This window comes from Motacilla alba, chromosome Z, assembly GCF_015832195.1.
Source record: "Motacilla alba alba isolate MOTALB_02 chromosome Z, Motacilla_alba_V1.0_pri, whole genome shotgun sequence".
Classification (NCBI taxonomy): domain Eukaryota; kingdom Metazoa; phylum Chordata; class Aves; order Passeriformes; family Motacillidae; genus Motacilla; species Motacilla alba.
The window spans coordinates 69,860,787-69,879,412 of record NC_052046.1 but is presented as its reverse complement, the minus strand read 5'-3'; the positions used below and the strand labels follow the sequence as shown (position 1 = coordinate 69,879,412).

The following is an 18,626-nucleotide window of genomic DNA, read 5'->3' as shown; positions in this document are numbered from 1 at the left end:
CTTTTGTCCCCTCTCTGTAAAATGATGATAAGAGCATTTTCTTAACTTACAATGGAGCAGTGATGATAAATATAAAGGATTATGACATGGTTAAACACTGTGCTAATGGAGGCCATTAGACTTAATAGCAGCCTTCTATCCATTGGTTGCCTTTCTGAAGTTATTGAGCATTTTTAATTTTTCCTCAAGTAAACTCAAGGAAATGAGTTAATAAGGATTAATAAATAAACCCTGCAAAATTTTAGTGTTAAACTGCATTGTGTTTTCTGAATTACATAATGGGATGTTTTGTATCTTTAGTTTAAATTAGCCTACCTGTTTTTCTCTGCTTCCTTCAGAGGAAAGAAACCTCTGAAACTCCCTGAAAACAGGGAGAAAAGGCTACAAAATTCAGGCCCACTAATTTGGACCCCAGAGTGCTCATAATCCAGGATGTCTACAAGGCAGCACTGCATCTGTTCTTTGTCCCAGCACCCAAGGAAAGTTTACTGCCTTGCAGGGAGCCCTCCTGTCTCTGACATCCCTGCTTCTGGCCAGTCTGACCCCTTCTTGCACTTGTCATCTCACTCATGTTAAACACATATTAAATAGTTACCATCTGGAGAGGAAAAAGGGAAGGGAGAACTAAAAGAAGTTTCTGGTTGCATTTTGCTGAGAAGCTGCTTGAAGAAGTGAATACTTCAGATGAGGCAAGTAAGTTGCCACACAGAAGTGGTCAAGTCTTCACTAACTGTACCAGCAGCAAAAATTCTGCTCCTGTTTGTGGTAGTGGCTGACTATGCTTTCTGCATCTCACGTCATCTCTTTGGGTATGGTCAGGTCTGTTTAGCTGGAGGTCGAATTTCTGCTGCCTGGTGTTGCTGTTTCCGTGAGATGGTGGATGTCACCTACAGGATATGATGTGTCCACAATTCAAATCTCTTTTCACAGATTATATGTTTTTGGGGTTTTTTCTTCATCAGAAGAACAAAACACAGAAACACAGTGAGTGTGAACAGAATTGGGTTCATGATTGAGGTGTCTCGAGACGAGGGTGGAAGGTGTCCCTGCCCATGGCAGGCAGATTGGAATGAGTTGAGCTTTAAGGTCCCTTCCCACCCAAAGCATTCTGTGATCCTGTGATTTGTGATATTCTAGTCAATATCAATGTTGAGTCAGTCAGTCAAGAGCTGTGTTTTATATGCAAGAGGGGTTTTTGTGCAGCACTGAGTCAGCATTTGACAATGGAAAGGTCAAAGTTAATGTGGAACTGCTGTCTAGAGGCTGCATTTGGGATAAGTGACATTTTCCTCCCATATCAAAGCACCTAATTTTTTGAAAAGCATTCTCTTTTCCATATGACACCAAGAGAAGGTTAAAAGTTCAGTAACCTGCTTTCTCCATTTTCCAGTAAGAGGAGAAAAAACAGCTGTCTGTTGTGTTATTTATTATTTATCATTTACCTGTGTTTGCCAGCTGGGCAAACCTGAAGTATTTCTGGGAGTATATTTGGGATAGGAAGGGTGAGTCAGACTGCTTTTGACAGCCCAGGTCATATGAGGTGCTGGAACTGAGTTTAAAGACCTCTATATCCAAGCATCCTGTTATCTCCCACGTGTTTATCTGGGCATGTTAGGTAGCGTAGTGATAGTGTCATTGCCTTTCTCTGTGTTAATTAACAAAGCTGAGTTGCCCAGGTTGATCAGAAAATCTATAGCTGCTCAAGGAGTTAAATTCAAATGTAAATTAACTCCTTTGTCCTTAGTTGTGGGACTGTGTTTGTACTCATGGAGGTTGCTGTGAAGATCTCTGGAGAATACACAGACAGCAGCATCTTGCTTTATGTTTGTTAAAAGAATTTATTCTGGGCAGGTATTTGGTCTTGAAAATAATACACCTACAAAATGAGATAGTTAATTTGAAAAGTAAAAAAAAAAATGGGGAATGGAATGTCACAACTATGGCTTCACTGTGACATTCTTTTACGTCTGTCTTACAAGTGATACAGGGGGTTGTAAAGATTCCATCCTTGGAGATGTTAGAAACTATCTGGCCATAGTCCTGGGCAACCAGCTAAGGTGTCCCTGCTTGAGCAGAGAAGGGTGGACTAACTGACCCCCAAAGGTCCCTCCCCACCTCAACCACTTAGGGGTTCTTTGGTCTTTTACTTTTATCAATTACGAATCTGATTTCATTATTTTTTCTAATTTTAGTCCGACTTTTACTGAAATATACAATAGTTTTAATGGCTGGCTGTGTGTGCAGGGATGTACATGAATAGCTTCAAGTGTATCTTTGAGAAGGAATTGCCAAATTAATTTTCAGAGGTCAAATTAATTTACAATAATCCTGCAGCAATACAGTTTTGATGTAGTGATTCTGGAGGCAAAATACTAAAACCAGGACCTGGTTATTCCACATTTTTCTATGGTGTGGCTAGATAACTTGTATAGTTATAATGACAAAAATAATTGCATAGTGACAACTTCTGTAATACTAGCACTAGTCTCCATAAAGAGCATTTTGAATTTTATCCTGTAGTCAAAATTTAAAATCATAGGATTTGAGTTGGAAGGAACTTTTAGAGGCCAGCTAGTGCACCCCCTGTGCAATGAGCAGGAACACCTTCCAAAGCCCAGCCCAACCTGACCTTGAACACTTCCAGAGATGGGGTATTCATCACCTCTCTGGGCAATCTGTGCCTTTTTTTCACTACCTCCATTGTAAAATACATCATCCTTACGCCTAATCTGAATCGACCCTCTTTTAGTTTAAAACCATTAACCCTAAAAAAATTAGAAACAGTTACAAATCAATATTACTATTTTTTTGTCTTGGGTGAGGACTGTGATGTGAGATTTTCTTTGCAATGTGGCAGAGGGAGAACAAGAATTAACAAATCTGCTTATTTTCATGAGTTGAGGTTTGGGACACCTTTGGTGAAGTTGTGGTGACGTGTTGCCGAAGCAGTGTGGGAACCTGATACTGTGGATATATACAAAAAAAGTGGATTGCTGAGCTTCCAACCAATCCATTTAGGAGCCATGAAGTATGAAAAGAGAGACCAGAAAGGCTCCTTGCAGTTCATATCTGTCACATAAATGCAGCTTCAGACTCAAGCCAGTTTTTTCAAAAGTGGTTGTGGTAGAGTGGGTAAGTCAGGCAGTGCACTGAAGTCCCCACAAGTTGCTTGGAGATTTCTGAGTAGACTTCTAAAGCTGTACTCATAAAAAAAGCAGCTCCAGGAAAAGGTGAATGGCAGGAGAGAAGTCTTCCTCTGGATGTGTCTTCATCTGGGACACACAGAGGGCTGAATTAGCACAACATGCACGTTCTCCAGCACGGGATTGCAGCTGCAGCAGGGAAGTGTTTTAGCTTTAGCTTCCTCTAGGCTTTGTAACAATTCTTTCCCACTCCCTGCCACTGAGCACAGGTTTTAACTGATGCTGCTGCTGTCTCCTGCCACACTGTCATCGATCCCTCCTGCACTGACACTCACATGCCCTTTGAGCTGTCACAGCTCCCGTCCCCCTGCGCTCCGCAGCGCGGACACTCTCCTATCTGAGACGTTCATTGGCGTCGTTTGCCAAAAGGTTTATGTAACAGATGTTGCAAAGCAAAGGCACAGAAATACACACACACACGGACATGCTCACACACCATTATGGCAGGGATTGTTAGAGTGACGGTGAAGGGAGGATGGTCTGCAGGACTCGAGTAGCTCACAGGCACAGCTGCATCTGTTCAAAAAGCAACTAACGCCTCTCTGTGACTATGCTTTATTTTCAGCTCGTCATCATGGCTGGGACTGTTCTGCTCGCCTACTACTTCGAGTACACTGACACTTTTCAGGTGCATATCCAAGGCTTCTTCTGTCAGGATGGCAATTTGATGAAACCATACCCTGGGACGGAGGACGAGAGCTTCATTTCACCACTTGTGCTGTACTGTGTGCTGGCTTCAACTCCGACAGCGATTGTGAGTATGAAGAATTATCTGAAATCTCCATGACCGCTGCATAAACAATAACAGTAGACCTGTGATATCTTTGTCCCCTCGCCTCTCTGTTTGCCAGTAATTGATTTACACTTAGCAGGATCTCTGTTTTGCCTCAGCCTAATATGATCTTCATCAGTTATCTCCTCCAGAAGTAATTATTCTGAGGTAATCACAATGCAAGACTGAGGCATACAGCTTGTTAAGCCCTTTTACAATAGCTTGCTTACTTCACTGATTAGTTGTGAATTTCCTGGGCTCCAGAGAGGCTCTAATGCAAAGGTTATGTATTACTGGAAAGAAGAAAACAGGATAAAGCTGAAGTAAAATCCAGGTCAGATGTGCAGTATATCCAGGATTATTTCCTGCTATAATAAAAGGACTGTTGAATAGCCTTAAAAGGCTTAGATGAGGAGAAGGATGCTAAATACAAAGAAAAATATGAATGCTGTTTTCTTTGTCTTTATCGTTTCTTCATTTCCGACAGTCACTAAACTTTTTTTTTACCTGATTTTATTCACTGTTCAGCCAGTAAACTGCAATGTAGCTTTTCTATGCAGATGAAAATATTCAACTAGCGGAGTACATACAATGCCAAACAATTTATTGCAGTCACTGGTTAGCAAGACTTCAGCCCTTTTCCATTTTCCACACAGAAAGTTGCATATTTCACCAACAGCCTGAGCTGTGCTGAATTTGTAATTACATTGATAAATTCCTATCAGATTCTGTTTATAGACTTTTGTTTCATTTCTTTCTCTTTATTTCTTCCCTGTTAGTATTTATTTCTTATATTAATTTTGCTTTTCATCCCTTTCAAAAGTTGATTAAAGCTGTACATTACATATTTATTTTTAAATAGTGAGTGCTTCACCATAGTCTGTTTTAAGTTTTGTTCTGCAGTAATTTTAGTGCTTTAAATCATGTTCTTATCACAGAATGTGGTAAGACGTATGAAAGGGATCTGCAGGAGAGGCTATAGGTTTTGTTACAGGACACTTCCTAAAGACAACCAGGTGTTTTGAAGTGGATTTCATCATAAGTTTATGAAAAACATATGCAGTAACAGAGTTATTTTATGTATATGAAGTTGTTGCATGTCAAGGCATTCATTTTACTTTCTGATGCAATGATAGATTATTTGAAAATAAAAAACAAAAACAAAACCAAAATAGAACAAAACAAAAAAAACCCAAATCCCCACATTTTGGACCTCCCCCATCAGCATAATGCCAATGTTCAGGGATGTAGGTTTCACAAGTGCTTTTTGTAAAGGTAGATGGTGTGTCACAGCCATGCCTTGGTCCCAGAGCAATGACATTAATGGGTGGTTTGTCCCTTGATTACTGATACAATGTTGGGTAATGAGTGTTGCTCTTTATTTGGATCTTCTATTTAAATCCTTGCTCTGCCAAAATTTTATGCTAACCTTTCAAGTTTTGCTGCACTGGATCAGCATTTTCTTTGCTTTTTAGCAACCCAAGAAGCTTTTCTTAATTACTGTTCTTTATGAAAATCTGAGTTGGAGTCTTGTCTTGGCAGTGCTGGATTAATGGTCAGACTTCACGATCTTAAAGCTCTTTTCCAGCATGAGCAGTTCTATGATGCTTTGAAGAGTGTTTTATTTGTCTCATGTTAAACACAAAGAATGAAAGGCTGTAATGAATGCCAGGTAAGGTTTTTGGGTGCTGAAGAGATTTTCAGCTCACTGCTGTGTGGAGCTGGACTCTATGCAAATTGTGGACTCTATGCTGGACCCATGCAAATTGTGCAGGAATGCTGGCCTGGGTCCACAGCGACAGTCATCACCCTGGGTGAATGGATTCAGGGCTGGTTTAACTGGTAAACTCTGCCTCTTGGGCTGTGCTGTACTATTGCACTGAACACATTGCTGCACACAGAGAAGACATGGTTGGGGTCAGCAAAGGGCTCTTGGCACCAGACAGCAGGTCAAATTTCCCTGGCAAAACATTTTTATTTTCACTTTCAATGCAATATTTATTAATGCATTGTTTAATCAAAATTTTAATTAGTTGTATTGTTACATTGTATTATTAACACATAATTCAATTATTTAATGTTCTGTTACATAATATCAGTTTAATCTTCAACCAGGGCATATGTCAGAAGTTTTTCTCTCCTCCTGACTGGTGCTCATCACAAGGTCTTTAGAGGAGTAACTTAATTTTATTTCTCATTCCCACCTTTTCCTGAAAGACCTTCTTCTCTTTTCACAGTATTTTCACACTTTGCTTTGGTTTGTAGCTGACTCTGCAGACCAAATTTTGGCAAAGTTCATCAATAAAAAGCTTATAAATTGAGACAGAAAGTGAATTCAGATTCTCCCTAAACTCTGTATTGCACTTCTCTGCTGGTTAGTCCACTCAGAGTGTGAATATCCTCATCTGTCATCCTGTACCTAAATGGGTGCTGCCTCTCACTCAGCCTCTCCACAGCCTGGAAAGAGATACTTGATCCAATCAAATGTCCCAGAGATTTCAGTGCAAGGGGCAAATGCAGCCATTTCTATCTAGACCATGATGATTTGTACTCTTTAAAAAAATCCTCCAAAAACCTCCACACAAACACAAGAACCCACGCAACTGTGCATCGTGGGAGGGAGCACTGTGTGTATTCACTGTCAATGAAGTTGTAGCTTCACTCTCTACACTTTGCTCTCAGGAGGATTCACCAGCATTGTGCAGCTCCACTACCAAGACATGACTTAAGTAAAAGGTAATGCCATTACCTTTGCAATCACTGGTTGCTCCTCTGCACGGCACTTACTTCTTTACTTCCTAATGGCAGAACGGTTGATTTGGCAAATGGTTGGTTTGATGTGGCAGCAAATTTGATCTGTCTGTGCTGCTTCCATATTACCACTGTCCTGACACCTTGTGACATGAGAGGAGCGATTGCTGGTGGAAGCCAGCAGCAATAAGGTACTAGCTCATAATAAAACCTAAAAGGGCTTCTGGAGCTGTGGAAGGTATCCCACGGATCTGTACAAGCTCCCTCATCTGAGACACAAGCAGCATTAAGTGCAGTGCTGTGTGCGTGGGTCTGGGGAGGACTCAAAGCCATGATTTCAGTACAGCTTTGAGGTGTTACAGTGCTTGCAAGCCAAAAGGGAACATCTTTGTGAACTTAATGGAATATTTTTGTGTCTCTGTCATTTGGCTACAACACTGGGCATGGGGAAAACGAATGTATGTGTTTTATTTCTCAAAGCACTTTGCAGAAGTGCTGCTGTGGGTTGGTACCATTGCATCTGCATTTCCCTGCACTTTTAGTGGCAAAATAAATGTGACTGGCCTGGTTTTATGCAATTCTATTTGTTGTTTTTGAAACACTTCTCTAAAAATATTCTGCACTGACTCCACCACATTCATCAGTGTCCCTGAAGACTAGCTTTCCCTGTTACGAGGTTACTGCAAAGCATCTAATTCGCCAGCTGGCACTAAACAATCCTTCCAGAGTTCAGCACTGCTGCCTGCTCTGCTCCATCCAGTGTGATTTATCTACCCACCCGAGAGAAACAGAGAGGCTTAGGAACAGAGCCAGCTCGCTGAAATGAATACTGAACAGTGGCAGAAAGTTTCAAGGGCACTGTTCTTCGTTACCTTAAAGTGAATAGAAACTGCCACAACCATTTTCACACAGACTTTAGTTTTTTTCTTTCTGTTTCCAGGGAAGTAGCAGCCTGGATGTTATCTGTTAACTGCCCAGTGCTATTAATTTGTGCAAAGGAGTATTTGTTTTCAGATAATGTTGAAATCAGTCAAACCGAACTAGTCTGATTATGAATTAGAAGCTGAATTACAGTGTTGATCTGAAATAGGAGGAAATTGTTCCAACTTCTTTCTACAATCTGCACTTACCTCTCAAACTTCAGAAACATCCTTCTTCTCGGTGGTTCTCCTATTCTGTCTTGATTCCTTGGCTTTGGCTTAGCATAGCTATGTTACTACAGTGATTTATTTCTGTAAGGGAAGCCAGAGAACTTCTGCCTGTTGTGGCTGATTCCCCTGTGGCTGCTCAGTAGCACATGCCAGGAAAACCAAGAACATCTGATGCAGCTCAGAGCTCTGTTATAGCAGCTCCTTCCCAGCTTCTCCAGGCAGGAATCACCAGGCTCTGCTTGCCATGGTGCTGCCAGAAGGCACAGCTTGCTGTGCCACAGCCTGCTGCCCGCCACACTTCACCCTGTGCTGGCACAGCTGGCTGTGCCCTCTGCCAGTGGTGACTTGCCTTCCTCTCCTGGAGTCTTGCCAGGGCTCGTGAGGTGGCAAATGAGGAGCTGGGATACCAAGGAGCAAGGCAAAGGTGTGCCCTGTGTAAATGTTTATATTCTGCTGTTTGCACACCATTCTGTAAGAATCAATATGCTTTCTTGGTTTGGTGCAACACTTTCAGGCACTTCTGTTGACAGTGTCTCTGGGACCCTGTGGTAGTCCCACCCACGTGCCAGTTTGTGAGGAGCAATGCAGGACTGTGAGAAATGTGAACTATCTTCATTATAACTTCAGTATAATCATTTTAGACAATTTCACCACAGTGTATTAGGTTTTTGAGCACAACCCTGAAAAAACAGTTTTGGGTTTTGAGCAGGCTAGAATATAAATTGAGGATTTCAACCCTTTTGACTTAAAAAAAAAAAAAAAAAAAGAGAGAGTGAAACAAAACAACAAAGCAATTTTCTTGTTCTGGAAAAGTACTTGCAACTGTTCTTTGCTATTATTTTCATTCAACAACAAAAACCACTCACTCCATCCAAAACAGAATGAGGTGAGTAATTGAATGCAGATTGAAACCATTGAGTTTGTATCCTTGGAAAATTAAAAGTGAGCTGGCATTGCAACATTCAGGTGAAGACACTGTTTTATTGCCTTGTATTGTTTTGCAAAATACAGTATTGATTCCTGGGGCCTGAGAACACCTGTCCAGGGCAAAGACAAGAGAGTGTCTGAGGGAGCTCTCATCTGGTCCCTGTCCTCAGGAATATCAATGATAGTGATCTCATCAGGGAAAACCTCTGCTGGCTGGGCAGGCTTGTCATCCTGTCTGTGGATGACAGCAGAAATCCTGTGTCCTGGGGAGGGTGTTGAGGCAGACCTCATCCATCCTTTGCCCTCTGATGTGCCTTTTCTCAATACAAATGTTGCTAATTGTTTGCCATCTGGGTTTGACCGTGGAGTGTCTCAGCTTCACAGTGTCAATACTGGGTCCTGAAGGTAGCAGATAGGATGGCAGATCAGTATTCCTCAGGGGCTAAGGCTAAATGTGAGTGAGATCTAAGGAATTAAGGAATTCTCAGCAGTAAGTGAAAGTCAATATAAGCCATGTTCTTAGTTGGGACTGTGGAGAGGAGGGAGACAGACAGTTCAGATCACAAGAGGCAACCTTGCAAGGGACACCAGCTTCAAAAAATGAAATGGATTAAAAATTAGGCAAACTTTAACAATGAGGATAGGCAAACATTGAAGTAGAGACTGTGGGATCTCCATCCTTGAAGTCATGACCTCCCATGTAGAGCCTGAAGAATATCTCTATCCTGACTGCAGCTGTTCTAATACAAACCTCAGAGACGCTACAGTGCAAAAGGGCAGAAGTGCTTTTGGCCCAGCTCAAGCCAGTGCTGATGAAACACCCTCTGGAACATTTTGCAGAGGTCACCTTTTGGTGAAGAGTCCTGCTTCTCCTAGGGAGAGTGTGTGGAGTCATGCTGAAACTGGCTGATTAGGTTGAGGACCCCACAACCCTCATCTGCTGCTGTTCTCTGTTTCTGAGTGCTCTGCGTGCAGCTTGTCTCACAGCCAGTGCCTTCCTCATATCCTCTCCTCCCCTTGGCTGCTGTTCAAATGTTGGAGACTTGATTAATTTGGTTCTTTCTATTTGTGACATTAAAAATGCTGCCACACTCATCCTTGCACAGGATTTGGGAAATGTCATACAGCTTGCTGAAACCTGCCCAGAAATGAGAGCAATGATGTCTCAAGATCTAAGTTCAGTTTTGTTTGCTGCAGAGATTTTTGTGTGTTGCAGAATGTCCCTGGGCTGGGTTTCAGTGTAGAAAGTGGTGTTAAAAAGGACTGACTGTGTCACAAGGGTGCTGTTAGAGTAAACAAGCTGAAGGATTTAAAAACTCACAGAAGTCAGAATAATGTTAATTTAATACCTAGGAAAGACAGATGGGTCATGTCTACACTTTGCATAATTCTCCCTAATATAGGAACTCCATTGTCTTCCTGTGATGGGAAATACCATCACTTGTACTTTTTCATGAAAAGCAGCAGAAGGAAGTAACTTTCACAGAGAGACCGACTTGAGGTAGTCCAAAACTGTGGGCACAGTGGTGCATCCTGCATCTCTCCCATGTATCTTGGCTGGTGCTCCTCCTTCTTTATCTGTGTGGAATTGCAGCTGAAATTAAGACGGTGGGAATTTCCACACAACCTCAGTGTTCACTGGAAGTGTAAAAAATTACAAAAATAGTGTTTCCACGTTTGTCACGAGTGAGTGAGTGAGTGAGTGAGTGAGTGAGTGAGTGAGTGAGTGAGTGAGTGAGTGAGTGAAGGGGAGGCAGGAGGGCTGTGAGTGTCACCAAAACTGCAGGAAAAACAAAAACTCTCCAACAACATTTTCAGTGTTAGAGAATCAAGGCATTACTTTAATTTTGGTCAGGATGTGCAACAGAAATAATTTCATCCTCATGTAGGCCGGGTATGCAGAGAAAATCATTCCATGCCACACATAATTTATGAGATATTTGACAAACTTTATGCAGTCAAAACCCATAGATATTAATTGGTTTAATGTTCATTGGTTCCAAGTTGCTTAGTTCTTAATGTTTGGTTTCCTGTTGCTTACAGATACTTTCACCTCTGGTGCTAAGTAGATCCTTATTTTTCTCTCTCCTTCTCCAGACCAGGGGTGTTGTTTGGAGTTGATGGTCTATTAATGGCACTTGATGGCCACTGATGGCTGTTACCTTTGGTGTATCTTCTGTTCTGCTCCCAGTCTGTAGAGATTTTAAGCTCATCAGGCCTTTACCTGGTGGAACAATGCCCTAAAGGAAAGAGGAAAGAGGAAATAAACCCTAACTCCCTCCCCCCGGGGCAAAGGCGAACATATGCTGGACCTGTTGATATCAAAGGTCTTTTCCAACCTAGTTCATTCTGTGATTCTGTGAAAACTGACCCAAGTTATAAAATAAAATAAATTATAATTAGGATATTTTCCAACATGAGGTGCAGCCTCTGCCAGTGGCAGTGGGACAGCAAGGAGGCAATCAGGGTAGATCCCACTGGGGAAGTGAGGTGAGCAGCTGGAGTTGCAGAGAATCTGTAGTGAGTTTTCAAAGGCTAAGAAACAGATGTGAGACTGGGGCAGCATGACTGGAGCACAGGAGGAACAAGATTGTGGCACTCTACATGCACAGGAGTTTGGAGAAATATGACTAAGGAGAAATATTTTGACTGCTGGAGAAGTGAGCAAAAGCATGGCAGGGGAATGAAGAAGGGATGCAGTCCTCACCTTTGCTACAGCATTTGAACTGAGGTACAAGGGCAATGTCCTGTACTGAGAAAAACTGATAAAAGGAACAAAGGGGGTTAAAAGCTGGGCCCATCCCTGCCTGTCAGCACCATCAATAATTATTCTTTTAAATTTAATACAACGCTTCAAATCAGCTACTCAACCTTGCCCCACTGCACAGTTACTGCAGGAGGGCAGCTCCAATATTCCACTGTTCTGCAACCCCCTCTTGGTTGTACCACAGACACATTCCTGGATAGTTTATTTTAGTTCATCCTCACAGAAACAGATCTTCTTGATGTTCACATCGTTTTTTGGTTTTTTGTTGTTTTGGTTTTTTTTTAACAAAGTTGTGCAAATGATCCTTTGCGGGAGCTTATCAGAAAGTGCTACAGGAAAAAAAAAAGATTCCATCTCCTTTTAAAAGCAATAGTTCCATTATTTTGTTGATTAAATTGATAATTAAATTTACAAACTGTCAGTAATCTGTACAGGAGTGCAGGGAGTATCAGGTGCTAATGCTGTGCTGAGAACTTGAAAGGGGAAGATGAGACATTTCACTGTCTGAAAATGTCAGCTGAAGGACTATCATGGATAAAAGACTGTTGAAGAGGAAAATTGACAGATAATTTTATCATCTGCTGGGTCAGGATGAGCCAGGAAATAAGTAAAGTGTGTGCAGCAGAGGGCTTTGAGAGCTGAACATTGAGGGGCAAGTATTTGGTGACACTGCCAGTAATGGGAAGGCAGGGAAAATTGAAGAAGTTTTCTTACTGGAGAGGTTGAAATCAGCAGAGGAAAAATGCCTGCTGGGTAGGTACTTCTAATTCATACTGGGGCTTTTGGTCATCCTTGTATTTTTCCCTGGTAGTAATAGGAAATGGAATATGAGCAAGAGTTCTCAAGCAATATGTCCTCAGTGTAGATGAGCTGCTATTTTATTCAGGAAACCAAGAACAAAAACCCATGCAGAGCACTACCTTTGCTTCCCTGTTACCTACACTGTGCCAGACTGCTGATCACTTGTGCTTTCAATCCAGTGCAATTCTCCTGACATTTCTGCTGTCTAATTAAGCCAGTATGATACAGAAGTTCATTAACCTTGCATTGTTTTCCCAAACAGAAGTAAAAGCGGTTTGCTTGCTGTTTTCTTTTTCAACCCATATTTAGGTACAGACTTTATATTTAGATGTCAGCTATAGAATTGTAACCATTCCTGGAGTGCTGATTCTGTTTTGGCAGGACCTGAGATATGCAGTAGTGCTGGTGACTGATTCTAGGAGGCCAGATGGACAACTTGGCTGGATGTGGACCCTGCTCATGCAGCATCATCAGAGTTTAAATCACCAGAATCAGTGGAGTTACTTGATTTCAGAAATGCCTGGGGAAAAAAAACCAAAAACAAACAACCAAACAAGTTCTTTGAGAGCTATTCAGACCACATTCAACTGCACACAAACAGATTAGCTTTCAGAATCAGGTGTCCAATTGCCCATTGAATTTTTAGGAAACAGCAAGGCTGACTTTCTAGAGAGCCCATATTAAGCATATTAGAAAACAAATTTCAGCAACTAAATTCAGTGGCAGAGACGACATGACAAGAATGGTCCAGTTGTGTTCAATCACTTTGTATCTCCACACAAACACAACTTTATTGCCATATACCTAAACTCCGCATTAAACCAAAGGCAGTATTCATTTTTAAAAAATCAAATTTTGAACTGTTATGCTGTAGGAAATCTGAGATAATTCTGCTTAAATCAGTGAAATGGAATTGAACAGATTTACAGCCTGGCAAAATTTACTCCTAAATCTAAGTGGAACTAATCTATGCATATGGGAGTTGCTAGGAGTATGCCAGATAGCTAGATTTATAGAAACAAAGATGGGAATTGAAGCAGGAAAATACTCCGTTAATTTCTAATGTAAAGGAACTTTAAAGATGGATGTACAGTTACAGGAGGATTGTTAGTATGTTTTATGCCTAAGTCTCTCATATTTGAAAAGTTTAGGATATTATAAAGTTGAGTAGCCCCTGTGTTCACAGAATAGAATTCCCTCAGGGTGTGAATCATCTCTCAGTGTGTATGTACAGCCCCGGGCAGACAGAGAGCCAAAGCAGTAATTCAGACTTCTGAACATTGTAATAATTCAAATAATAAATGGGTTGAAACAGAGTGTCACTTTCAAACTGCTTTAGTGCAGATGGTCTTTTTCTTAATTCCCAGCTCTGTCGTTAGTGAGCTGAGCTTATTGAACTGCTTGCCAATTCTGTTAAGAGCAGATGGAGTGAAATGGGATAAAGGCAATATTTCAGTGCAGCTCCCATGCATCAGCTCCCCTCCAGATGCCATTATCGACATGCATTTTACAGCTCCACAGCTCTTGCCATCAGCGGGTAGAATTATAAAGAGGTTGAGCATACTTGGCTTGTATGTCAATAATCAATAAGGACACTCATCTGGCTTAATAAGGATAAATTGTTGCCCTTGAAACAACACACCATTCCAGCAGTCAGAGTGAACTAAGGTGACTTCCTTGACATTTATACTAACTCCAGGTGTCTGTGTCACCCTGTGTGTGTGTACACAAACACTTCTGTTATGTATTTCTCTGACTGTTCCCTAACACTATGAATTCTCTTGTGTGTGTCCTGCAATAATGTATTAAATTAATAATCGTGAGTGCTTCCCCTTAAAAGCTCATTTCTTCCACATCAGGCAAGTTTTTTTTTAATTTATTTTAAAGACTTTAATTCAAACTCTGTTTTTCTAAAAGGGTCCCAGTTTCCCTTTCTAAAGCCTGCTGACAGAACATGATAGATGATATTTTCAGAGGCTCCTGCTGTGTGTGGAGCATCATTGCTTCTAAAGCCTGTGATTAAATTCTGTCCAGCTTTAGTGAGGGTAGATAGGCCTTAGTGCAATAGAACTAAATTAGTTCCAAGTGCTTAAGAAATGATCCTACTCTTATGGGAAGCAGCTATTACATTTATAAAAGCATGAATGTTCAGACCATACAAGAATATGTAATACATAAGCACAGCTAACATCATGATCAGTGGTTGTGTGGAGACTTCATTTTTGATAACAGAACATTTAGTCAAATATTGCTCTTTCTCACAGTGTTTTAATAACAACAATCCCTGGTTGTTACCAGCATTTCTGGTCTGTTATTGCCAACAGTCCTTGGTTGGCTCCACAGCCATCCAGCTGTCAGTGTTTGAGACACACACATTACCCTCTTATCTTCTGGGAATTGAGAGCTCAAATAGGATCTCACTTTGAACCCTTGTTCTGAGGGTCACAAGAGAGTGGGCTGTAGTTATGGCAATCTTCCACCCTGGGCACAACTCAAGTTGATAGCTTTTCATGAAAGTTCAACAACAAAAATATTATTTCACTTGGGTTATTATTCAGACAAGAAAAATAAGTTTCCAAGGCTGTTAGTGAAAAAACAAATGCTCATTAGACAGCAGAGTTTCTGGAAACAGACAGTGTCTCTGATACACTCAACAGGGGCTTAGTCCAGGTGCAGTTTGTCAAGGCCAAGGCTTAATGAGCATTTCTCAGCTCAGTGCAGCCAGAGGAGGGGGAAAGATGCAGCACCACAATCCTCCCCATGAGTGAAGTCAGCTTCTCTGGGTCTCTGCACACTGAGTGCCGGAATGATCCCTCTCCAGGGTGGGAGCTGGGTGTGTGTCAGTCATGTTGAGCCCCACAGTGCAAGTGCATTGTCCCCAAAACATGCAGCTGTGTAGCACTGTCTGTGGGCTGGAACTAGACACACGTTTGCTCATGTAATTTTTAACCTTCTCTTTCTTTCCCTTTCCTTGGCAGATTTTTATTGGTGAGATATCCATGTATTTCATAAAGTCAACCCGAGAAACCCTCATTATTCAAGAGAAAACTATTTTGACTGGAGAGTGCTGTTACCTGAACCCACTGCTTCGAAGAATTATACGTTTTATAGGTAAGCATCCTGTGCACTGCAAGCTTGGACTCTGCTTGCACCAAACCAGGACGAAACATGCTGACAAAGTACATCACAAAACTAATTAAGCTGTGAAATCTTTGCAGGCATCTTCCACCTTAGAGGGATAGTCCCCTCAGGATTTCCAAGGTAACTTTCAAAATTTGCCATATCATGCTGGCTGGAGCTGGTTTAGATCATATTCTGCTGAGCTTAATGCTTTTTTGAGACTCTTAAAGAAAGGTTTTACCAATCAAATCCTTATATGAATAAATCCATCATTGCTAGTTTATGCGAGCTACCCATTTTAGTTACAAATATGTCCTCAGCAGCTCATCTATCTGGCATTTTTCTTTTCAGCTCTAATTTTAACATCCATAGCTCTGCCACATAATGTTCAGCTGAGCACAGTGTAAAAAAGCCCAGAGCTCACTTCAAAATAATAATATTATTTTCATTGTATTTGCTTTTTCTTAGAGCTTTCATTGAGTTAATTGCTGAGAAATGAAGTTCTGTCAATTAACCATTAGGAAGTTGCTTTTTATGGTGCTTGCAAACCGCTTTACCTTCTTCACACTGTTGATGAGTCCCAAGTTCATGCATGGGATGGGATGTCCGCTGATGGCATGGGCCAGTGGCTCCTCAGAATGCTCCCCACTGGCCAAGAGGGGCTTTGCCATCACAGCACTGCCCTCCTCGTGCACTCTCAGGAGTGAAGCACCTTCACATACTGCCTCTCACAGAGAGCTGAGCCCAAATTCATGGTCTGACTTAGAACAAGCAGTGGAGAGAAAAAAGCTGAAAGTATCTGGGGTGCTTCTTCCCCATCACTGCTTAATTTCTGAGCTTTACCTGGAATGAAAATCTCTGCTGTGGCTGTGGCAGGTGTTGTGTTGCTTCCATGGAGCACTGGAAGCTACTGGCTACTCTGGCTACTTCCTCAGAGCACAGAGTTGAAGGTGCTAGCAAATTTGTCATCAGCAAATGTATGCTGCAAAGGAGGAAGAACCATGGTTTTCCTTCTCCTTCAGCTCCCTCTGTGCCTCCTGCTTTATGCATGGAAGGTAGGGAGCAAAATGTGCCTTCTGCCACCATGGAGGTGGAAGTAAAACACCTGTGTTTTGTTACTTGGGCCTGGTCTGTGTGTTGCTGGGGGGAGCAGAAAGACACAGAAATGCAGTTAAAAGAAAAACACCCTTGAACTTCACATAACCTCCGGAATATATTGATGGACAGCAAACTGCCATTAAGAGAGAAGTAGGTCCCAGTGTCCACTGAGCCACTCAGAGCTTTTTGACTGTTCCAGCACATTTGGCATGTTGCAAAGTCCCAGTCAAGCACTCTTGCCTGTGGGGTCAACGCTAGAAGGCCTTAGATCATGGAGGCTAAGTTCTTGCTCAGTATGTTTTCTTACAGTTAGCTTTATTCTTAAACATGCTGTTGTTTCTCTTCTGGTGGAAGAGAAGGGGGTAGCAATGATACAGTGGACTCTCAGAGAATAGTAGGTCATAAACCATGCTAGGGAAATGAATCTTGGCTTTGCAGCTGTGTTTGTCCTGAGAAAAAAATGAAGTTAATATTATAAGAAAAGACTTGAAGTCTTTGGCTTGGCTTAAACTACACTGCGTGCTTGTTTTCTTCTGAAACCTTTTCCCTGCCTCTGCAGTGAAATGAGAGAAGTAGAATTTGTTGGATGAAATAGTTTATGAAAGGAACTGAAGATAACTGCATGTTTTTCATTTTTCATTTCACCTGTGTTTTGAAAACATGGCATGGGCTGAGCAGCTGTACACTGTGCCTGGATGATCCAGGGAAGTTAGCTCCATACTTAGCCCACTCCAAAATTAAGCTTCCCAGGTGCTTGTCTGTGCAAAGACAACTAGGTTGCTTGTATATGGATTTCTCTGTGAGTGCCTTCTCTTGATAAACTTTAGGGCCAAAAATTACAGAGCTGATTAACAAAGTTCTCATGCAAGTAAGTTCTCTTCCCTAGCAAGCAGTCTGGCTTGTTGCAAAAAATGTTTTCTGCCAATTAATTTTGGTACCCAAAGTTTTGAGCAAGTCTTAATGAGTTCCTGCAAAAAGCAGTTACTTAACTCCTTGGAAAATTGCCTTGTAAGGCATTACAGTTTATATTATTCCAAAGGACGAGAAAAATCCTTCAATATGTCTAGGTTCTCATGTGTCAGGAAAAATGAACACTACTGTCTGACCCTGCAAGGCACATCATGGAGAACTTTGAGAGTTGCTGGTCCCAAATTTTAGGAGTGCAAATAGGCTTTTTCTCCACATCTCCTCCCCCCCCCAACTCTAATGGAAGTTGCTGGGAAGAGATGAGATTTTAAGAATTGTAGCCGAAATGTGCTTTCCACAAAACAAGCAGAAAGCTGTACATACTTCACTGAATGCTCATGTATATTTTGCAACAAAAGAGATGCAAAAAGGGAAACTTTAAGCCATCTTTTGGTCCTGTGAAATACTAGGACTCTTGTAGTGTAATCTCCGTTGGATCCTCTGGTTGCTAGATTTGAGCTTTTCTGCTCTTACTTTTCCTTCATGTATACAGAATAAAGGACTTTTTTGCGCTTTGAAAGCAAAGCAAAACAAAAAACCTACAGCTTTTCTGGAATGCTAACAAAGGCCCATGTTTCTTCTCTGGTTTTTTCCTATCTTGTTTACTGTGCTCTCTGTTGATTCTCTCCTCGTTTTCCTCAAGGTCTCAGCACACATCTGTTTCTAAGAGCCTCCTCTCCTCCTGAGTTTAGTCGAGACTCTGAATGTTGAGCTTTGTATTAAATCTCTCCCTGATTCTTTGTCTACATGAAGCAGAGCCACAATTTCTTCTTGCTTTCTGGCCCAGACAAAATCCTTCATGCTGATTGACATTTGCTTTTGCAGCAAAAGACTGCCTCTCACCTTGCTGCAGTGTATATAAAGTCCTGTATCACAGCCTAGATTGGTGAAACCTGCTATGTTCCCTATATTTAGAAAAAACACATTCTTTATCAGTGAAAAAAGCAGGCTTAGCTTGGCAACATCAGACTTTGATGTTTGCTTCAATTTTTTCCATCTTCCTCTTTATCTTTTACAGCTGCTTTCACAGCCTTTTTTTAAGGTTTTCAGGTCAAACTAGTGGTGTGCAA

The 18,626-nt window shown here is 41.5% G+C and overlaps 1 protein-coding gene across 2 annotated transcripts in view; it reads left to right on the top strand.

The window, feature by feature from the left end:
* PLPPR1 (phospholipid phosphatase related 1) overlaps positions 1 to 18,626 on the top strand; it is a 116,259-nt gene that overhangs the window by 81,286 nt on the left and 16,347 nt on the right. For both annotated transcript variants that reach the window (XM_038124566.1, XM_038124567.1), the window contains exons 3-4: positions 3,769 to 3,957; positions 15,351 to 15,483. In XM_038124566.1, coding sequence (XP_037980494.1) covers positions 3,769 to 3,957; positions 15,351 to 15,483 — 322 coding nt within the window. The remainder of the gene's footprint in view (positions 1 to 3,768; positions 3,958 to 15,350; positions 15,484 to 18,626) is intronic.